The following is a 22,944-nucleotide window of genomic DNA, read 5'->3' as shown; positions in this document are numbered from 1 at the left end:
GGCATCAGACCCAGGCCCTCCAGAATCTCCCTCTGTTGCCCATCAAGCTGTCTCTAGTCTGATGTGGTCGTTCCTATTACTTGGAGTCAACAGGGTGTGCATGCTAGAAAAGACGCACCCAATGAGCTATGGCAATGATGCTGGCGAGGGGGAAGTTGATATTGGAGTTTGAGTGGCTTTATTGCTCATGGAGACTCTTTTGTTCTAAGATGAAGTGGCTGTGATAGATGAAATTCAGATGATTCGAGACCCAGCCCGGGGATGGGCCTGGACCAGAGCCCTGCTAGGTGAGTGGTCTTCCTGCCTCAGCCAGCTGCTGCCTCTCACAAGTATAAGCTGTCGTTACTTAAATACTATTTTAATGATGAAAGTCCTGTTTTATATGTTATAAAGTTAACCAAATGACTAAAGTAGAAATGTTTAATCTCTGAGGATATAGCACAGTGGTGGAGCACTTTCCTAGCATGGGAGGGTGCTGGGTTTAATCCTCAGCATCAAAAAAAAAAAAAAAAAAAAGTTAAAAAGTTTGGGACTGGGGACATAAACCTGGTATGGTGGAACATTCCTGTTGTCGCAGCACTTGGGCGGAGGAAGCAGGGCCATCAGGAGTTGAGAGGTTTGTTGTGAACTATACAGCAAGTTCAGGGCCAGCCCAGGCTACCTTAAGATTCTGCCTCAAAAAGAAAAAGGAAAGAAAGTTTGTCCTGCCATATTTACAGTCACCGTGGATGTCTTGATGCGTGTGGCGTTTGAAGGACTTAGAACTTGGTGTTTCGCTGTCTTCCAGCTCTGTTGTTTTGCCGTGCTCTTTCCGCTCTGGGCGCTGTCTCCTGAGAAGCAGTGCTGCAGTATCTCATGGGCTGAACATTCTCTGCATTACCACAGCAGTGGGGTTGTTGGTGGATGTAGCTTCTTACTTTTGTTTTCTGTTTTGTCTTGTTTTTTGAGACAGGGTTTCTCTGTACAACAAGAGCCCTGGATATCCTGGACTCACTTTGTAGCCCAGGCTGGCCTCAAACTCACAGCGATCCGCCTGCCTCTGCCTCCCAAGTGCTGGGATTAAAGGTGTGCACCACCACGCCCGGCCTGCTGCTGCTTCTTTCTTTCTTTCTTCCTTCCTTCCTTTCTTTCTTTCTTTCTTTCTTTTCTTCTTCTTCTTCTTCTTCTTCTTCTTCTTCTTCTTCTTCTTTCTTCCTTCTTTCTTCTTCCTTCTCCTTCTTCTTCTTTTTTTCTTTTTCCAAACAGGGTTTCACTTTGAACTCCAGGTCCCCCTACTCCAGCCTATAAAGTGTTAGGGTTATAGGGTTATCCCTGTTGTGGAATGAATTTTTGATTCAGCAAGCTGTGGGACAGGTGTTTTCAGATTGAAAACCAATGGCTGAACCCCGAGTTTGCTGTTAGGCAGTGAGTAAAATTAGATCTGTTCGAGGCTGAGGAGCATGGAGCCACCCCCCATACCACCTCTTGAAGCTCCCATGGGGTTCTGCTCAGAAGGATTCAGGCCTAGGACTGACAGCCATCACTTAGCCAGAGTGCCAGCCTCCAATCCTGCTTGGCCGCTCCCTCCAGTGTGTCAGCCTCGCTCAGAGCAGTGCGTGAACGCACACAGCTGCACTCTGTCTTTGTCCACTCAAAGAAGGCTTGAGTCAGACTGAAAACATTGGGCGCTTACTGTGCCCTTAGGAAGAGAATCTAGCAGTGTAAATCCTTGTGTACGTTTACAGGACTCTGTGCCGAAGAAGTCCATTTGTGCGGAGAATCTGCTGCTATTGACCTGGTCACTGAGCTTCTCTACACAACTGGGGAGGAAGTAGAGGTAAGAGACTGTGGGTTCATTCTCAGGCTGTGCCGCAGAGCTGAGGGTACCAGTGTGAGCTCTAGGCTGGCCAAGTCAGAACTTAGCTACAGAGTGAGCGCACAGTGAACAAAGTACCACATGTGTATGAAACTGAAAAAGGCATTTTTTAAAAAAGAAAAATTAAAAACAGCTTAGCAAAAAGGAAATCTTTAGTGTAGCTCTCTGACTTCATAATGTGAGGTCCTGATGGAGAAGCATGACCCTATGTCTTCCAAGAGTGTGGGGAGTGCTTCACCTTCACAAATTCCCTGTTTGTTTGTTTGTTTGTTTGTTTGTTTTAGGGTGAGGCTGTTTCACTGGTTTTGTTTTTTGTTTCTGAGATATTATCTCACTGTGTACCCCAGGCTGGCCTCAGAATTCGTGGCACTCTCCTGCTTCAGCCTCTGAAGTGCTGAGATTCTAGGCGTGCTCTACCCAGCCAGTGTTTAAACCTTCGTTTTCACAAAGATCTCTGGAGGACCGAGCCAGATATGTTTACTCACTCACTCAGTTGTGGTGCTGGGAGTCGAACCGAGGGCTGCACTCATGTTCTACACTGAGCTACACCCACAGCTCATGAATAAGTCTCCTTAACTAAGTAACTCAGATGGTTGAGTTTGAAGCCCAGCCTGAGCTTGTAGTGTCCTCAGTCCTGTGTCCCCCACGCTGGGGCCTTTGTATTTCTCTAATGGTCAGATGTAGTGTGCATCCGTTTTGCTGATCTAGAGGGGTGAGAAACTGGTTTCCTCTGAAAACTGCCCTAGTTTTGCCTTGCCAGAGCCCCTGAGTAAGATAGTGAAGTTGTATCTGTTACTTTTCTCACTCTGACAGAACAGACGAAGTAGTGGAGAGAAGGCCCGAGGGAGAGGAGGAAGGAAGGGCAGGCAGGCATCTTCTGGCTCATGGCTTCCAGGGTCAGGAGCAGAGAGCCGCTAACATTGGTGCTCAGCTGGCTCTGCTTTCTGTTCTCTCTGAGCCCCAGCCATGGGATGCTGCCCTGCTGCCACACCCTTTGTCAGAGACTCTCCTAGAGATGTGTGTGCATGTGACCTTTAATCCAGTCTACCTGGTAGTGAGGAGTAGCTTACAGAAATGAAGAAATGCTTTCAGCTGGCCTGCCATGATTTCATGCTCTACACTGAGGGAGATAGAATAGAATGCAGCAGGAAAAATTCCAGACTCAAATCCTGGACTTTGCTGCTTTGGGCTGTCTGCAGCTAACCACAGAAGGCTGAAAAGATGAGCTTCTGGTCTTTTATTTTTCTGGACTATGTTATTCCATCATAAAATAAAAATTTCAGTCGATAATCTTTCTGAGGTTGCCACATTGTCCTGAAAATCAATGTACATTAAAGTTCTTTATTTGTTTGTTTTGTTTTGTTTTTGCAGTCAGGGTTTCTCTGGGTAGCCCTGGCTGTCATGAACTTGCTTTGTAGGCTAGGCTGGCCTCTGCCTCTCCCAGTGCTGGGATTACAGGCGTATGCCACCTTGCCCAGCATGTTACATTTCTTTAAGGATGTCGACACAATAACATCAGTTTAGCAGTGCCAAGAGTTGAAGGCGGCACAGCATAATACATGCTTCCAAGCGTTGCTCCTGAAAGCTGCAGCCTTTAGTTCCAGTTGACTGCCTTGCAAGCTTTTCAGTGGTCGGTCCCCTGGTAGTGACTTAAGTGTGTTACCTTTCTGTGCGTGTCTTTGTCACAGGTTCAGAAGTATGAGAGGCTTACCCCCATTTCCGTGCTGGATCGCGCACTGGAGTCTTTGGACAACCTTCGGCCTGGGGACTGCATTGTCTGTTTCAGCAAGAACGACATTTATTCTGTGAGCCGGCAGATTGAAATTCGGGGACTGGAGTCCGCTGTGATTTACGGCAGCCTCCCACCTGGTAATAACTAGCTTTACTGTGAATGCTGTGGCAGTTCTCACATTTGCCATTTAGGTTGAGATGTGTATAGAAAGCACCGTAAGGAAAAAATAGAATTAATGGGGGTTTGGAGAGATGTTTCAGCAGTTAAGAGCACTAACAGCTCTTCCAGAGGTCATGAGTTCAATTCCCAGCAACCACATGGTGGCTCACAACCACCTATAATGTGATCTGATGCCCTCCTCTGGCCTGTAGGTGTACATACAGGCAGAGCACTGTATACATAATAATAAATAAATAAATCCTTTAAAAAAAAAATAAAAAGAATTAATGTGAACTCTTCCTTCCAGGAACCAAACTTGCTCAAGCAAGAAAATTTAATGACCCCAGTGACTCATGCAAAATCTTGGTAGCCACAGATGCAATCGGCATGGGACTGAATTTGTAAGTAATTTGTTTAAAACAAACAGTGGCTTAGATGGCACGTTTCTTTTTTTCTTCTTCAATTTACTAATTGGTTGGGATGGAAGTAATCTTGTAGATTTGAGCTTTTGCTTTTTACTGGTTGGGGAAGTAAAGAGACTGCCACAGAGCACTGGACTTGGAGTGCTTCCCCGACTAGGGCACACCAGGTGTCAACCGGCTTTACTTGGGTTTCTTAGTCGTCAGGTGTCCAGGTGCCTCCAGGTGCTGCCCAAATCATCTCTAGCTAGTGAAAGTGACCAGACTGTGAAGATTCAAAAAACTAGACTAGGAGTTCTTGGCAACTCCCTGTGCAAGTGTGTTTGGGGCAGCTTGCTCACTTGCCCAGGCTGCCCTGCCTTGGGTTTGGCATGTGGCCCCTGACCTTAAGCTCCTGGCCACCATTCAGTTTGTCTTTTTTGTTTCTTTTGATTGTGTAAAGGATTTAAAAAATATATTTTCTGTACAAGTGTTTTGCCTACATGTTATGTACATGTACCACATGTATTTGTATGTCAAGATGGTCCAGAGCCTCTGGAACTGGAGTTGTACTGGTGCTGGAAACTGAACTCAAGTCCTCTGCAAGAGCAGCCTGTGCTCCTAACCTGAGCCGCTGTCCCAGTTGGTATCATGCATAGCCCAGGCTGGCCTCAGACTCCTGGCTTCAGACAGTCTTGGTGCCTCAGCGTCTCGTACCTGGGGCTTGAGGGGGATGCCTGTTATACAGTATGGGAGCACTTCATTTGATGTCATTTTCTTAATAATTCCAGCATCCTACAATTTATCCTTTCAAAGGGTGATGTTTTAGTAGATATGCACAGCTCAGCCATCTTGCTTGAGAGCTGGGCCTGTAACTCTAGCACTTGAGGGCCTAGGCAGGAAGATTGTAAGCTCAAGAGTTCTGCAGACTGAGCTACAAGCCTACCAGGGCTACAGATGAGACTCAGTCTCAAAAAATAAAACAAAACAAGGTGGGCGTGGTGGCATACGCTTGTAGTCCCAGCACTCAGGGAGGCAGAGACAGGTGGATCTCTGGGTTCAAGGCCAACCTCGTCTACAAAGCAAGTTCAGGACAGCCAAGTCTACATCCAGAAACCCTGTCTCAAAACAAAAGAAAAAAAACAAACAATAAAAAAGAAGATGAAGAAAAGAATTCACAAAAAGTCCGCCCCCCCCCCCTTTTTTTTTTTTTGGTTTTTCGAGACAGGGTCTCTCCGTAGCCTTGTCTGTCCTGGACTCACTTTGTAGACCAGGCTGGCCTCGAACTCACAGTGATCCGCCCGCCTCTGCCTCCCGAGTGCTGGGATTAAAGGCGTGCGCCACCACGCCCAGCTTTTTTTTTTTGGTTTTTAAAGACAGGGTATCTCTGTGTTAGTCTTGAATGTCCTGGACTTGCTTTGTAGACCAGGCTGGCCTCAAATTCACAGTGATTTGTCTGCCTCTGCCTCCAGAGTGCTGGGATTAAAGGCGTGTGCCACCACGCCTGGCTTTTTTTTAAACCAGGCTGGCCTAGAAGCCATTGGTAGCCCAGTTTGACCTCAAATACACAACAGTCCTTCTGTCTCAGCTTTCTGGATGCAAGGGTTATAAGTGTGAGCTACAGTGCCTGACTTTGTCTCATTAAGGAAAAAATTAACTAGCCAGGTGTTGTGGTGCATGCCTGTAATTCCAGCACTCAGGGAGGCAGAAGCAGGTGGATCTCTATGAGTTCAAGGTCAGCCTGGTCTACTTAGTGAGTTCCCGGAAAACCAGGCTTATATAAAGAGACCTTGTCTCAAACAAAATTATTTTATATATATATGAGTATTTTTCTGATGTACTTTTAAACAACACTTGGCTTGATGCCCTTGGAGGTGTTATATTCCCCCAGGACTGGAGTTGTAGGTGGTTGTGAGCCACTGTGTGGTTGCTAGGAATAGAACTAGGTCCTCTGGAGGAGCAGCCAGTGCTCTTGACTGCTGAGCCATCTCTCCAGCTCCATTTCCGCTTTTTTTTTTTCTTTTTGGATAGTTGCAAGATTAGACAAGGCCTAAATGAGATTTGGCCTGAGCACATCTGTGATGATCCAGGTCATAGAGGGCTGTGTGTGGTCTGTGGGGTCACTTTTATTTCTATTTCAGGAGCATAAGGAGAATCATTTTTTACTCCCTTATAAAGCCCAGCATCAACGAAAAGGGAGAGAAGGAGCTGGAGCCGATCACTACCTCCCAAGCCCTGCAGATCGCTGGCAGAGCCGGTAGATTCAGCTCCCACTTTAAGGAGGGAGAGGTTACAACAATGCACCATGAGGACTTGCCTTTATTGAAGGAGATTTTGAATAGACCTGTGGATCCTATACAGGTAAGGCTCAGCGGTCGCTCCTTCCCTAGTCTCGTGGGAACAGGAGGGCTGCTTGAGCTGGGGAAGCCATGACAGGGAAGCGCCCTGGGGCTGCACAGCTGGCTCAGCAGTTGAGGGCATACTGCTTTTGCAGTGCGCCTGAGATGATTCCCAGTACCCAAGCCAGGCAGCTCATGAGCACCTGGAACTCCAGCCTCAGGGGTCCTCTGCTCCCCCCAGTTCCCACTGTGATCCCACCAATACAGGTAAATAAACAGAAGGCTTTCCTTTACTGTTTTAGAGCGGCATTGATACCTCTTAGATGGACAGTTGTGTGCAAGTGAAAGATCCAGGCTCAACGGGTTTAGTTAGCCTGGTTTTTACACATAGGGTCATGTTAGTGAAGTGGAAATTGGAGACGCTTGAGCAGAGTAGAAACTTAGCAGAGTTATAGTTGCTAGCAAGTAAGGACTGAGTTACATATGTGATTATTGAATCATTTTAAAGCAAGCTAACTTAATGCTTTTAAGTTTCTAGAAACCTACTTTAGTGGCTCATTTCATTTGTCAGTAAGATGACACAGATAATGGGGCCAGAGGCTGGTGACATGACTTGTGTTCCTGGGTGGCTCCGGTGAGGTTTATTCTCAGCCCCTCTTTCCGTCCTGTGTGTCTCTTCTAGATTTATATGACCTTGAGGGCTTGCGTCTTCTGATTCCCTCTTCCCCACCATTTCCTCTCTCTCCTCCTCATTCTTACCTGTGGGCATTGCTTACCACTGCAGCGTGTGAAGAGCCAGCTGATGTCCAGTGTAGATGTTCTCTCGTGTTCTCCACCCACATTGAAGTAACTGGAGTTGCCTTGTTCATTTTTATTAAATGGAGGGAACTGCAGATTGGAAAATTGTTTCATCCTTACAGGCATTTTTTGCATTCTTTTGGATCATAATATATTCTAGAAGTCTGACTAAAATACAACAAGGGGCTACATAGTGTGCTATTGAGTGTGCTATTTTCTTTTTGTTGTTGTTTTTTGTTTTGTTTTCTTTTGTTCTGTTTTGTTTTTGTTTTCCTAGACAGAGTTTCTCTGTGTAGCCCTGGATGTCATGGACTCGCTTTGTAGACCAGGCTGGCTTTGAGCCCACAGTGATCCACCTGCCTTGTCTTCCCAAATGCTGGGATTAAAGGCGTGCGCCACCGAGCTGTTTTCATTAAATAAGTCTATCGGCTTTTCTTATTGTAGTAAATGGTTAAAGTGGTCATGTCTTTTTTTTTTTTTCTATGATACTGATATTCTTGGCATGGGACTCATTTGGTAAGAACCTAGCCTAATGTAGGACATTGTTTCAGAAAAGGAAAATGTCTTTCCAAAACTGAAGGAAAACTCAGCTCATGGGATCTTGTCTTTTCCTTCTGCAGGCTGCTGGGCTTCACCCAACTGCTGAGCAGATTGAGATGTTCGCCTACCATCTCCCTGAGACCACGCTGTCCAATCTCATTGTAACTGGAAGCTCTTTTCAATTTTCCTTCTTAAACTGCTAACAAGCCATGTCAGTACTGGCTACTGCATAGGCAAGAGTGGATGCTCTGCCCCTGTGCAGTTGCCACACACGAAGTTTTTATGGCTGATGAAAACTTCCAAAATCTGGGGGTTTTGGGTGTGTGGGTGCACAGCTGTCCTTAGAGTTGGAGGCCAGCCCAGGGGGCATAGTGAGCCTCTGTCTCTAAAGAAAATTCAGGTTAGGAAAGCAGTAGGAGGGGCTGGAGAGATGGCTTAGAGGTTAAGAGCACTGACTGCTCTTCCAGACGTCCTGAGTTCAATTCCCAGCAACCACATGGTGGCTCACAGCCATCTATAATGTGATCTGATGCTCTCTAGTGGCCTGCAGCTGTACATGCAGGCAGAGCGCTGTATACATAAATATAAATAAGGACGGTGTGGGAGAAACGCCTTAGCTTTAGAGAGCAGTAAGTGACGCGCACCTCTCCTGAGGTCGGCTGGGGATTGTGACTTGAGTTCTTTACCCATACCCAGTAGGATAGCACATCCAGGCAGCCCAGTAATTTCATGTATATTTTTCCCCCAGGATATTTTTGTAGACTTTGCACAAGTTGATGGGCAGTATTTTGTCTGCAATATGGATGATTTTAAGTTCTCTGCAGAGTTGATCCAGCATATTCCGCTAAGTCTCCGGGTGAGGTATGTGTTCTGCACAGCCCCCATCAATAAGAAGCAGCCTTTTGTCTGCTCGTCATTGCTACAGGTATGTCATTGTTACAACTCTGTGTCATTTTGAGTACTTTCAGATTGATCCGTTTTTCTCCAGACAGTATTTTGTCCATTAAAAGAAAGCACTTTCAAGATACCCTAGATATGGGAAACCTAGACATAAAGTGACGTGCTGCTCTCTGAGGATAGCTTTGCCTGGTGTTTGGGTCTGCACGGTGGCCACTGTAAGCTACCATCACTGTAATTGAGTAGGTGTTGGAAGGGATGAGGGTTTGGTGGTGGCTGCCAGGGTTGTGGGGTATCTTTTGAGGAGCACGGGATTCTGGGAGGAAGGGCAGCAGAGCTGAGCTGTAGGTAGGTGGCCCTTACATCCCAGGGTGTTGTCTCATGCCACTGAACTCAGGGTTCTTCTCTGCTCTTGCCATTTCTACCGTAGGCCTTCGCATTCTGTGTATCAGCTCTACTTCAATTAAATTTATTTCTGAATTTGCCTTTTAAGTCATTGTAAAATTATGTAAATGATAAACAAATACTTGCTATGTCAAATTAGCACATTAAGATAGGCTAAAATTGTCTGCCACCCCGAGCCTCAGGCCTCTGGAATACCTGCCGTAAGAGTTGTTCCATATGGCATCCACATGTGCCTCTAGGAATTTCTGTAAATGTTATAGTGAATTATTCTGCAACTCTCCTTTTCCTTTTCCCTTACCAGTATGTTTGAGAGTCTGTGTTTAGGTCTTTTCCTGCAAGTATGTCATTGGTGGGAAAGCTAGGATAAAGGGGAGGTTTGAGAGAAGTCTTTAGGTACTGAGTGCTCACGTGACCGGAACTGGTTCCTGTGGCCTTGGTCCTGTTGGCACCTCAGGCAACAATTTCAATGAAGCAGGAGCCTCTGCCTGGAGGGAGGGTCTTGGAAGAGTGCAAGCCAGCAGTTGCTTAGGACTTGTGTGAAATCTACAGAGTGTTGGTTGTTTTGTTTTGTTTTGTTTTGTTGAGACAGGGTTTCTCTGTGTAGCCTTGGCTATCCTGGACTAGCTTTGTAGACCAGGCTGGCCTCGAACTCACAGCAATCCACCTGCCTCTGCCTCTGGAGTGCTGGGATTAAAGGCGTGCGCCACCACGCCCAGCTACAGAATGTTCTTATTCTGCTGCCTCACCATCCGGAGCTGTAAGGAGCTGTGAGGAGCTGTCTTGCTGATGGCCTCTGGGGCCACTTGGGACAGTGGTTTTGGGAAAGCAGCTGAATTCTGGGGACCAAACTCAGGTTTGACTTAACAGCAAGAGCCCTTCCCCAGGGAGTCAGTCTAATGACCCCATTTTAATTTTAAACATTTTAATCTGAACATGGTGGCACACTCCCATGGCTCCGGTGCTTGGAATGTAGATGCAAGAGAATCCAAGGCCTCTCTTGGTTAGATAGAAACTTTAAGGCTAGCCTGGCATATATAAGACCTTGTCAAATAAATAAATATGTATACTTTTTTTTTTAAACCTAAGAAAGTATAAAGCAGAAAAGGAGCCAGCCTATTTTTTGAAACAACCACAGTTACAGGTTACCCTTGCTTTTTCTCTATGACTATAGACCTAAGAGTGTTCTGGCTGTTTACCAAGATTTCTTCTTTGCTTTCAGTTCGCCAGGCAGTACAGCAGGAATGAGCCCCTGACCTTTGCATGGTTACGCCGGTACATCAAGTGGCCTTTGCTTCCACCTAAGAATATTAAAGACCTCATGGACCTTGAGGCCGTCCATGACGTCTTCGATCTTTACCTGTGGCTAAGGTACCAAACCTTTTCTACACAATTTTCTGACTCATGGAGCAAATTACAGGTTTCCTGAGTGGGTTTCTGCTCTTTCAAGTTAGAAAGATACTTGAAGGATACTCTGTATTATATTTTCCATAAGGGTGCTTGAGTTTGGTTTATACTCATTCCTGAAAAGATTTCAAAGTCTCTAAGATCGCCTAATGAGGGCATTGACTACCCTTGCTAGTGAGAGCGTGGTCCTTGATCCGAGGCTTTGGTGTGCCTTGGGAAATGGTAAGGAGTAAAGAACTTTAGCTCCATTCAGATTTAAATTCTGCCTCTCTCTCTCTCTCTCTCTCTCTCTCTCTCTCTCTCTCTCTCTCTCTCTTTGTGGAATTGGTCCTTTCCTCCATTATTTTATGTGGGCCTGCGCTCTAAGTCAGGCTTGTGACGTAATCATCTTTAGCTTCTAAGCCGTCTCAACAGCCTAGACCCTGCATTTCAGCAAGAATTGATGTCTGAGAAGCCTTGCTCCAGAGCAGAGCTGCGCAGAGAAACAGCCCCCGTAATGGAGTGTGTTAGAATCCCTGATGTGGCTGGTGCAGTGGCACAGGCCTGTAATCGGGGAGGCCACACTTGGGGAGGCAGAGGCAGGCAGATCCTTTGTGAGTTCCAGGACAGCAGGGCTCCATGGAGGAACCAAAAAAAAAAAATCCCTTGAAGTGGGGTCTGGACAGTCTCAGGAGTGGGCAGAAATAAAGACTGCACAAAGCATTGAATTAATAGAAAAAGGGTGTGAACAGCTGTTGTCAGGGTATGCAAGGGTTCTTACACTTGGCTTAGCGCTATTGCTCTAATGCTCTTGGTTCTTTTCCCAGCTACCGATTTCTGGATATGTTTCCAGACTCCGGCCTTGTTCGAACTCTCCAGAAAGAACTGGATGCCATTATCCAAGATGGTGTGCACAACATCACCAAACTGATTAAGATTTCTGAGTCACACAAGCTTTTGAATCTGGAGGGCTTACCACCAGGGGACCAGTCACGTTTGTTAGGAACCGCTAAGAGCCCGGCAAGAAGGACACGTGGCATCAAAAGTGTAGGAGGTAAAGCTGCAGAGCCGCCCAGCCCCGGGGCCAAGGAGCTGCCCCTTTCCTCTCGCCTGGTGCGGCAAGGACTCCTCACTGCAGACATGCTGAAGCAGCTCCAGAAGGAATGGCTGGCCCAGCACCCAGAGCAGAGCAAAGAGAAAGCAGGGACGCGAAGAAAAAAGAAAGACCCCAACTTTGATTAGGCTTTTTTGCTTCTTTGTTTTTGTTTTGCTTAATACAAAACCAATAATGTAGCTGCCTGAGAACTCAGAGTCTGTCTCGGAAGTAACTAACCACCTGTGGTGAGGTATGGCCCGGCGGGCAGGGGGGTCCAGGTGGCACTGATGAAGGAGGAGTGGAATGGAGTCATTTAACTTGGTCAGGAACCATGAGGTAGCCATGCTCCTGTGGAGAGAAACAGGAAGGCTCAGTCGGGTAATGAGGTAATGGCCCAGGAACACACTGTCTTATAAATTTTCATGACAGTATTCTAACTGGGCTGGCAGTGTCATATCTTCCCAAGTATGTTCTTGACCAGTGATGATAACGATCTTCTTGTTATCGGATCGTCACTGGTGGAACTCTACCCAGGGGCCTCATCCCCTAACAGACATGAGTGACAAAACCATGAGGCTGACCGCTCATTTCAGGATGGTAACTAAGCGCTGCCTACAGTCCTTCTTGCTTCAGTATGGCCATGTAAGTGATCTCTAGTTGTCTGGGATTTACTCCTGCTGTTTCAGCGGCTTGGGGTGGATTTTGAGGGGTCAGGGGATGAAGATGGGAACAATGCATTTCTGGGGAAGTTTTGCCAGATAGCGGATAACCGGAAGGGCATAGGCTTTGTAGCTGATTGCTTCCATCAACCCTGTGGGGACTGGGATTGGAGAGAGCTGTCTGGTTCCTAACGCCATAGAGAGTGTTTCTGGCTGCCAGCCCACCCCCTGGCCTGGACCAGCTTGAAGATCTGAAGCACTAAGCCCGTTGCCATGAGGCAGGCTTGGAGTGTGGTCATGCGGAGGGGTTGGAGAGCTTCAGTAGTGGAGCCGTCATGTGGCAGGCCATCTGGCTGTGCTCCCAGTCAAGGTCAGCATCTGACTGTTGGGGATCACACTGGTCCTAACATTCCTCCTCTTTTTCCCCGTCACTATCTGAACCCAGAAGCCGGAAAGGTGGGTAGGATTCTCTCGTGCCTCTCTGCTCACTCCCCCTGCCCTCAGACTGATGCGTGGATTGTAGTCTAGGTCCCTTTCAACAATGCCCTGTTATGCTGGCCTAGAGCATGTGGGAGATGTGGAGGGTCACTTGGGAGGGATGGATTGGTGGATCTGGCAGCAAGGGGGCCTGGTCCTCCTGCAGCTGCACCCCCAGTGGCAGCTGCTAACTGCTGCAGCTTCTCATGTTTTTGTTGCCAGTATGACATCAGCCTACAGGGTCCCGATCTCATGGTTTTTACTGAACTCACTAAGGATCTTCGCTTCAGCCTGGTCGAGACCAAAGTTCTTAATTTCTTGTTCCTCAGCATGTGCCTGGAGTTTCTGTTTGGCCTTACCAGCTGCCCCCTGAGGTGTTGGTATTGTTCCCCCACAGTGACCCCAGCTAAAGTGCTTCCTTGAGCTGTAACTACCCCCAGTGCAAATGCTGACGATTGCAGGAAAAGGCCATGCTCCGGATTATTTACTCCTGCCAGGCTGAGGATGCAGGCAAAGGGAGCGTACTCCTTGTGCCTGGCTAGCCCTTTCAGAGCAGGCTGAAGGCTGTCAACCTTTGCCCTCACTCCAGAGTCCAAACCAAGGGATGAAGCATAATACGGTTGCCTTCACAATGTAAAGTATGAGCGAGCACCATTTTGACAATGAGTAGCCCCAAGAAGCACGCCTGGGCCCCTGAGCTGGTAATAATGTCGTCAGCACCGTGCCCAGCTTCCAGATTAATGCTGTGGTGGATAAGCAGGAACTTAAGGGTGAAACTAGCCCACATTATTCCAAAGACGGTGATCATGAGTCCTGTGGCCTCCCAACCAGCAGGATATTGTGGCAACCCCTGCTCGGCATGAATAGTGATTTGATGTAAAACCTTCTCCAAACATGCTTTTTCACCAACAAGTTTGGGAAGGAAGAAAGAAATTGGCCTGTGCGTCACGGCTCAAGATTATTGCTAGTGTACAGAGGGCCTGCTTTGTTCCCCGTCCCCATCCAGCTGAAGGAAAGAACTCATGAATGTCATGGTTCTTCTCCTCAAGTGCTTTCACCACGAGACTGTTGGCCTCCAAGTACCGATGGGCAGCACGACCCTCAAAAACCTGCCAGTTGCCCTCATAAGCATGATGTAGACATAACATTAACAGGTCCTGCTGTCCAGCAGGTCACCAAGGTCAGTGCCTGCTTCCATAGCATGGATGATCTGAGTGCAAAGCCCATTGGGCTCAGCAGCCACCAGAGCATGAATCTTTGAGCTGCACATGAAGGATTCAACTGGTTGTGACCCAAGGTTCAAGATGCCATATAAGTCAGTGTCCCCACTGTCATCGATGTAGGAACGGTGTGTGTATGCTGATGGTGATGGGCCTGTGATGACCAGCCCGAGCTCCATAGTGATGCTAGATACGTTGTTCTGGGGATGTGGCAGGAGTTGGTGTTGCAGTGTTAAGTGTAATAATAATGTGGCAGCTGATAGAAGAATTAATCTTCTCTGATTAGGTTTTTTAATTTTGCAAATAAAATCAATTTTAAATCCTTATGCACATGACATTCACTGCCTGTGGTAGGATTGTGGCCATCTTGCACTTTATTTTTTTCCTCACAAAAAAGCGAATTCCCAAGCTGGGCGTGGTGATGCACGCCTGTAATCCCAGCACTTGGGAGGCAGAAGCAGGAGGATCACTGTGAGTTCGAGGCCAGCGTGGTCTACAAAGGGAGTCCAGGAAAAAACAAAAAAGTAAATTCCTAAAGCTAACAAAACTACTTAATTCCAACTGTTAAAATAGAGTGCGTTTGAGGTTTCGCTGAAGTTTTTCTAGTGGCCTTTTGTTGACTAGCCAGGACACTCTGTATGGCATCACACCAGTTTGGGGAGTTGTTAGGCCTGTTGAGGATGTCACGGGTGGAATTCTTTGGCACACACTGCTGTCTTGTTAACACCCACTACCAGAGATTGTTCTAGAAGCTGGAAATAAACACCGATCAAGATGGAGTACAGCTAAACAGGGCAAGGGCATTTGTCTCTCTAATGCCCCACTGTGGCCACGTGTCTAGGCTAGTCTGATTCTGTGACATGGGCACACACACACTGAGAAATAAGTGATAGGACAGTCAGCTCCGTTAAAGCCAGTCTGTTGTATAGTGGCCTCCATTCGCCCTGGTTAGAAATGTAGTTAAAGGAAATGACAGTGCCAGCTTTGGTGTTACACAGATGTGGTTGAGCCGTTTTCAGCACTGCAATTGTGAACGAGCAGGCAGTCTTGCTCAGAATTGCTGGAAGCCTAAGTGACATAGGCTGTTGAGTCACAACCTGTCTACCTCAAGTGTTCCCTAAATGAGCCTGAAGGTTTGGGCCATTTGGGCTGAGAATGGACCTCTCAGGTCACACTGAGAAATAAGCCAGTTTCCTGAGCATGTGGTGGGTTGAATCTGACCCCAGAGCAGAGGCTTGGGGAACAGCCAGACACGCTGCGGTAGCTGCCATAGTTGCATCTCAGCTTTTAGGTGATCCTGAGCCGGCGGCATTTCATTTTCCTGAGATGGCAGGCTTCATCTTGGGCCTCTGACCTGTTCCTTGCCCCTGAGTAAAAGACTGAGGTGCCTGGGAAATGGGGTTCTTCCCGTACCCTGCCTGGACAACTCCAGCTTCTAGAATTTGCTGTAGGACTTAAAATGTGCAGTGCTTCTTGTCCCTGTGGTCTCACAAAATTCCCATGGACGGAAGCAGACAGTGAGGCTTTTACAAGCAGCAAGTTAAATTTCTCCAAGCTTTTGACGGGCGGTGGAAGACAGGAGGGCTCTGGTTTAGCAGAAGAGACTGGAGATGTTTGATAGGAAAGGACACAGATGGAAACTGATCTGCAGTGGCCCAGGGCTGGTCGTAGATAGCATAAATTGTCACCGTGAGAGTAGCTTGGTCTTTTAAAAAATATTTATTTATTATGTATACAGTGTTCTGCTTGCATGTACACCTGCACACCAGACGAGGGCACCAGATCTCATTATAGATGGTTGTGAGCCACCGTGTGGTTGCTGGGAATTGAACTCAGGACCTTTGGAAGAGCAGACAGTGCTCTTCACCTCTGAGCCATCCTTCTAGCCCCGAGAGCAGCTTGGTCTTAAGGTATGACATGTCACCTTTTTTTATGGGCTTGTGGTAATTCCCATGTGCACATCTCAACCTAATTGTGATTGTACACTTTCTAAAAACACAGCTGCTTCCATTTTCCTGTTTAGTTTTCTTCTGTTTGGTTTGGTTGTTGGTTTTTGTTTTTGTTTGTTTTTTCTACAACAGGGTTTCTCTGTGTAGCCTTGGCAGTCCTGGACTCGCTTTATAGACCAGGCTGACCTTGAACTCAGCAATCTGCCTGCCTCTGCCTCCCAAGGGCTGGGATTAAAAGCGTACACTACAATGCCCGGCTCCCATGTAGTTTTTAAATGGGCTTTGAAGTACCTGCCTTAGAGCCCTTTGTGGATTATTGTGGGTTCTTCTGAGCATCAGCATGAGCTGTGGACTGAGGATACTGACCTCAGCTCTGTCACTACAGACCTGGGGGACTTAAGGAAATGTGGTTGGTGCCTATCTGCTGCCACTGATAACCTGTGACTTAGCACTTTGCATATTATATCTGTGAGTGAGTCCACATCGACAGCTTGGCACTCGGCCTTTAGAAAGATAACTTCCTGTGAAAAGTAGATGCCCAGGACTGTCAGCACAATTCGTCAGACTCTTGCCCGAACCCAGTTGTCATAATGTAGTCACTCTGTATTTAGATTTAAAAAAATACATTCAGAGTCAGGTGTGGAGGTACACACCTCCCCAACCCCACCCGCACCCCCTACCCCTGCCAGACAGGGCTTCTCTTGTGTAGTTATGGCTGTCCTAGATTTACTTTGCAGACCAGGCTGGCCACCATGCCTGGCCCCTATCTTTAATCCCAGCACTCTATAGGCAGAGGCAGGCAGATCTCTTGAGTTGAGGCCAGCCTGGTCTAAATACCAATTCCAGGGTAGCCAAGGCTACATAGTGAGAGTGTGTCTCAAAACCAGAAACAAACATACGTAGGATATAGTGGAATGGTGCGGCTTGCTGAGAGACAAACACGTGTTATGCTGAGATTTTCCTATTTGAAAGCTTTAGAAACCTGAGAGCGTGTTGTTTTTGTTTTTCCTTGAGACGGGGTTTCTCTGTGTAACCCTGGCTGTCTTAAAACTCATTCTGTAGACCAGGCTGGCCTCGAACTCAGAGGTCTGCCTACCTCTGCCGTCCCAGCATTTTTGATCGTACCTATAACCCTGTAATGGAACTGGTGCCTTCTCGTGGTTATGATTATGTTTTAATGAGTGGATGGAAAGGCTGCATACATCTTCTTTTCTTCAGGGACCAAATGGGATGAGATGAAATAGGAATTTTAGGAGGGGCCCTTCACCTTGAGAAGACTCCAGTCTGGTGATGACTTTAGTGTGCTGAGGAGACTCTGCTGTCTGCTGTGCATTCTCTAGTTGGCCTTCATTGTCAGAGGGACCCCCAGAGCGCTTATGAATCTATAGCCTTTAGAAGGAAATGCAAACATGAGAACCCAGGCCACGTGCACTTTCCGATGCTCTCTGCGGCTGGGGCTGCCTGTCCAGACAAGTCCCTAGGTTTCCCTGTGCTATGGTGCTACACTGCCTGTGTTTGAATTTCTATTCCACAAGCTACCAGTAGGGCTCTGGGCTCTGGGCTCTGTTCCTGTCTATAAAATACAAAGTGTGGTTTCTGTGGGGATTAATACAGCAAAGCACCTTGTAAGCTCCATGCGTTTTCTAAGTAAATAGCAAGGGTTTACTGGGCTGTCTGGACCTCCTGACAGGCTGAGTACCTAAAGGATGCCTCTTTGGGCTTAGCTGAGGCTATGTGGATTAAAGCAAAGCTCTGTGGAAATGGACGTGTGTGTATAGAGAGCTCTTCCTGTGTTGAGGTGCTGGGTCAGATAGACGATAAGATAGGTATTAGCTGTTACAACAGTGACAACACTCACGTGTGTCCTTAAGCAAAGTCCATGACAAGACCCAGACATTCTAGACGAGCTACATAGTGACTGGAGACTGGCAGGGACCTTTGGTTGTGGTTGATGTCCTTTTGCCCACTGCCCATCGTAGTCTCATGTGCCAGCCTGAAGTGGATGACCCCAGCTGGTGCACAGGCACTTCAGAGGGAGTAAGTTAACAGCAGCGTTCCCAGGCAGGCAGCCTGCCCAGGATGTTGTCTGAGACCATTTCTGAGTACCGGCAGTGCTGTGGGTTTTTTTGGGACTGAGTTGAAACTGAAGGTTAACCTTTTGTTTGCTTGTGCGATAAGCAAGGGAGATAAAAGTCAGAGTTTGGGGGTAAACAGACTGAAAGGGCCGAGGTTTCTCCACCAGGGAAGCTGTTATGTCATTCTGTGGAAAGTATGTAATCATCTAATCAAGACTGGCCTAAACCAGACAAGACTGGCCTAAGCTAGACTTCCGGTGGTTTCTGAAGAGGCAGCTGTAGAAGGCCGCGCCCAGGCAATGGTCAGTCATTGCTTTGATTGGTAAGATTATGCAGCAGAAGAGCAGACAAAGCTGAGGCCATGAGCTGACTGAGCTGACCAGGATGGCACGGCCTATTCAGAGACCAGGTGGAAAGTGGAAGTCAAGAGACACCGGGGTGGCCCTAGCCATCTAGACAGCGGTTAATTTTATAGCTCATTTTCTTCATGCCCGGGAGAGTAGAGTCTGGAATTTGTTCGTGTCTCGGAGAGTAGAGTCAGGAATTTGTTTTTCAAGAAACCCCTTTCCCAACTGACGAGATGAGCACTGGGTGGTGGAGTCACAGCTTCATGTACGGGTCACGAGCAGTGGATCTAACTGCTGGGGTTGCTTCCTGGCTGAAACATTTATAGCCATGATTCCAAGTGAGTCACTTAGCCTTTCAGGGCCAGCTTTCTCATCTATAAGATGAGATTCATAGCTGGGTGTGGTGCTACCCACCTTTAATCCCAGCACTCAAAACGCAGAGGCAGGCAGATCTCTGTGAGTTCGAGGCCAGCCTGGTCTACAAAGTGAGTCCAGGACAGCCAAGGCTACACAGAGAAACCCTGTCTTGAAAAACCAAAAAAAAAAAAAAAAGGGATTCAAAAAGTCCCCATCCATGGTCATGGCTGTTAATGCTAGTTTCACTGAATTCAACTGGGAAGAGTGCAAAGGTTGACAAGAAAACCAGGCAACTGGATTGACAGCATACCCGTACCACCTAGCACTTCTAGCAAGGCCTGATGGCTTCCATTATTTCTTAATACCAACCCCCTCTCCTGTGCCCCCCCACCACACCCTGCCACAAACACACACTCCTTGTGAAATAAAGGCTGTCTGGCTTATCACTGTTGAATATTGAATGCTTTTTTTGTTTGTTTGTTTTTTGTTTTTGTTTTTTGTTTTTCGAGACAGGGTTTCTCTATGTAGCCTTGGCTGTCCTGGACTCACTTTGTACACCAGGCTGGCCTTGAACTCACAGCGATCCGCCTGCCTCTGCCTCCCGAGTGCTGGGATTAAAGGCGTGTGCCACCACGCCCAGCCCTTGAATGCTTTTTTTTTCTTCCTTTTTCCTTTCTTTCTTTTTTTGTTTTGTTTTGTTTTTGTTTTTTGAGACAGGGTTTGTAAAGAATCAGAACTTGTAAAAGCACACCTGATTATTCACATGTTTGAAATCACATAAAATAGGGCACCAAGAGAAATGTGGGGTTTTATTTTATTATTTTGAGATGGAGTCTCATTATATGGCTCACACAGGTCTCAGATTTCTCCTGTTTCAGCTTCCCAATTATCTGGAATTACAAGGCCCTGGCTGTCCTGGACTTGCTTTGTAGACCAGGCTGGCCTCAAATTCAGTGATACATCTGCCTCTGCCTCCTGGTTGCTGAGATTAAAGGCGTGCATCACCATGCCCAGCTTTTTTCTTATTTATTTATTTTTGATTGGCTTTCACTAACCAAGCTAAGGTAGAAGAATTGTCTCAGCAGTTTTGAAATTGCAGGACCAGGACACTGCTTAACCTTAGTTAAGGTGATGCCTTAGGGGGCTGGAGAGATGGCTCAGATGTTAAGAGCACTGATTGCTCTTCCAGAGGTCCAGAGTTCAATTCCCAGAAACTACATGGTGGCTCACAACCATCTATAACGTGATTTGATGCCCTCTTCTGGCCTGCAGGCAGAGCACTGTATAGTAAAAAAAATAAATTAAAAAAAAAAAAAAAAAAGATGATGCCTCAGAAGCAGGGCAGTGGTGACACATGCCTTTAATCCCAGCATTCAAGAGACAACTGCAGGCAGATCTCTGAGTTCGAGGCCAGCTTGGTGTACAGATTGAGTTCTAAGACAGCCAAGGCTATACAGAAAAACTCTGCTTGAGAAACAAAACCGACAAAAACCAAAACAAAATGATGGTGCCTAGAGGGTCTGGGAGTCTACAGTTCTGTTGGCTGGCTGGGGAGGGCAACCCTGGAACTGAGATTTACTGCTTAAAGTTGGCTTTGTTTTGCCCCTCAACTTCTCACAAGATTTTCCTCGGCTGAGTCGGCTTGGAGCACAGACCCGAGCACGTTGCTTAGCAACAAGATTTTGTGGTCCCCAGCCTCCCCTTCGTCTGGCCTATAGCTCCCACCAGAGCCTCCTGTTAGACAATTGAGTGTGTGGCAGAGGGAGGGACCAGCGACGGGCGAAGTTTAATCATTGAACCGAGGCAGCTGGAAGTATTTAGTTCCAGCACCCCGCTCCCAGCCTGAACTAGAAGTGTACGGCACTTGGAAGAAGGACAGCAGCAACTGGTCGGGAAATCTCTGCCTGTGTCGGAAATAACCAAACTCAGCGAACATGTTTGCGGTACATTTGATGGCGTTCTACTTCGCCAAGCTGAAGGAGGATCAGATCAAGAAGGTATGGCCTCTCGAAGCTGAAGTGTCCGGCCCAGTCCACACTGACAGCTGCAAATGATTCCCTCTCAACATCAAAAGGGATTATGGCGCTGGGGCCGGGGGGCGGTCCGGTAGCTCTAATGGTAGAGTGCTTGCCTAGCTTGTGTGAGGTCCTGGGTTCCAGCCCCAGCATGGAAAGAAAAAAGTATTTAAGAGACTTGATTAGAAAAGATACTGGAAGCCAATACCTCGAACGTCTCAGAGAGGAAAGGTAGCGAGTCTCCTGCATTCCTTACTGTCCCAAGTCCTGGCTTTCAGTCAGAGCCTCTTGGCAAATACGGGCTATCAAAGTCTTTAGAAGGCTCAAGGAACTTTGTGCCAATTCAGGGCCATTTAGGAGTGAGGCCACAATGAAGGCGAGTCGTTTGTAAAGAATCAGAACTTGTAAAAGCACACCTGATTATTCACGTGTTTGAAATCACATAAAATGGGGCACCAAGAGAAATGTGGGGTTCATGTTATTATTTTGAGGTAGGGTCTCATTGTGTGGCTCACACAGGTCTCAGACTTCTGCTGCCTCAGCTTCCTGATTACCTGGAGCTACAAGCCATTAGGCATGGCTGGGATGTAACTTTTAACACAGTTGTAATTTTTGAGTATGTGCTGTTGGCCAGTGATGTCCTATTAATGGTGTGGGGTTTTTGGCTGCTTTGCTCGGGCACTCATCTCCAAAATCAAGATGGGCTGTAGCTGACTGATGAGATCGGCATTCTCTCATGACAGCTAAAACGAGCCCAGCCTGCTTCCCTGGCTGCTGGCAACTGCAAGGAGGAGGCATGCGATATCTCAATTGATGACAGCAGTCCTCTGGGCAGCCAGACTCCACCAAGGTCACCCAGGACAGTCAAAGTGAAATAAGGATCAAGCTGAAATTGACAGATGCCTCTTCTAGTCTTCAAAATGCTTTTCAAAATAGAGAGAGGAAGTGTGGCCCCTTGTAGCCCTCCTGTGCTGGTGCCCCACCCCCGCCCCCCAGCAGCTGCAGAACCCCATCCTCTGTAACAATTGGTGTAGTCTGTCCTGTGTTGCGCAGCTTCTCAGAGCCTCCTTTGACTGCTTGAGGGGGTGTAAAATGCAGCCCTGTTTCAGAACTCACTTTCTGTTTTGACCTGCCAGGCAGAGACATTACCCCTAAGGGTACTCTTTGAGGCTGGGACCTTTAGTTTGTAAAGCCACTTTATTCCCTTGACTCCTTTTAGTGGCTAGCCTTTTGTTCTAGCCTGGGCTAAAGCTGGAGCATGTTCATCCACCACCTCGTGTACAGGCTTCACTGATGCATTCTGGGTCTCCTGGGAGAAGGGTCAGCCTTGTTCGATACCTGGGTTCAGTTTCTCTCCCACCATGGGCAGCAAGAAAGCCAGGGATCCCTAGAAGCCGCCCTAAGCAAGGGCCCAAGCAGGTGCCTTGCGTTTGTGGGCAGACTGGCTTGTAGGTGGTCCGAGTCACAGCTTGGAGGACGTTCCTCCCTAAGTCAGAATCAGTTTGTCAAAAGGCAAAGTACATGGTCTGAGTGGTAACTCTCTCTCAGTGGTTCCTGCCTGACAGTTTGCACACCTCCTGCCTTTAGAGCTGTCAAAGTCCTGGGACGTGCTTCCCTGCAGAGATTAGTCCTCAGACCCTTGCACCATGTTTGAAAACCTCCGTATGACATGACTAAAAGAAGGTCACTGCCTGACATTCACTTCCAGTTCAACATATTGACATATTTGACCTATTGATAATGCTGGGTTGGACATTGACCCACAGATGGTTCATTCATAAGAACAGGACAGACTGGGTTTTCAGTGTGTGTGTGTGTGTGTGTGTGTGTGTGTGTGTGTGTGTGTGTGTGTGTATTTACAGTTGAGTAAGTCAACATTGCAAAAATGTGGGGATGTTAACTTGAATCTTAATTTCCATCAAATCCCACGCCTTACATGTACATTGTAGGCAGCCTTGCATTTTGTTTTGTTTTGTTTTGTTTTGTTTCAAGACATGGTTTCTTTGTGTAGCTCTGGCTGTCCTGGACTCATTTTGTAGACCAGGCTCGAATTCACAAAGATCCGTCTGCCCCTGCTTCCTGAGTGCTGGGATTAAGACGTGCGCCACCGTGCCCGGCTCATGGTGTGTGCTGTCACAGCTAAATTGGCAGGCATTGTGGGTCAGCTCTGATTGTCTCCTGTCACATCTCTCCGTTATCTTCATGGTCACCTTTCAATGTCTTCCTCAGAGTCCAGTAAATAC

At 47.3% G+C, this 22,944-nt stretch overlaps 2 protein-coding genes across 2 annotated transcripts in view; both read left to right on the top strand.

The window, feature by feature from the left end:
- Positions 1–11,817, top strand: part of SUPV3L1 (Suv3 like RNA helicase) — a 21,697-nt gene extending 9,880 nt beyond the window's left edge. The window contains exons 7-15 of the mRNA XM_084751945.1: positions 210–287; positions 1,725–1,816; positions 3,544–3,724; positions 4,054–4,147; positions 6,286–6,505; positions 7,902–7,982; positions 8,570–8,746; positions 10,343–10,491; positions 11,334–11,817. Coding sequence (XP_084608071.1) covers positions 210–287; positions 1,725–1,816; positions 3,544–3,724; positions 4,054–4,147; positions 6,286–6,505; positions 7,902–7,982; positions 8,570–8,746; positions 10,343–10,491; positions 11,334–11,748 — 1,487 coding nt within the window. The 3' untranslated portion in view covers positions 11,749–11,817. The remainder of the gene's footprint in view (positions 1–209; positions 288–1,724; positions 1,817–3,543; positions 3,725–4,053; positions 4,148–6,285; positions 6,506–7,901; positions 7,983–8,569; positions 8,747–10,342; positions 10,492–11,333) is intronic.
- Positions 11,818–20,482: 8,665 nt separating this feature from the next.
- Positions 20,483–22,944, top strand: part of HKDC1 (hexokinase domain containing 1) — a 41,406-nt gene continuing 38,944 nt past the window's right edge. The window contains exon 1 of the mRNA XM_084751937.1: positions 20,483–20,683. Coding sequence (XP_084608063.1) covers positions 20,621–20,683 — 63 coding nt within the window. The 5' untranslated portion in view covers positions 20,483–20,620. The remainder of the gene's footprint in view (positions 20,684–22,944) is intronic.

Source organism: Acomys minous (assembly GCF_964271855.1).
Source record: "Acomys minous genome assembly, chromosome: 13".
Lineage (NCBI taxonomy): Eukaryota > Metazoa > Chordata > Mammalia > Rodentia > Muridae > Acomys > Acomys minous.
The sequence above is the reverse complement of the archived record's forward strand: the minus strand, read 5'-3'. Positions and strand labels throughout refer to the sequence as shown.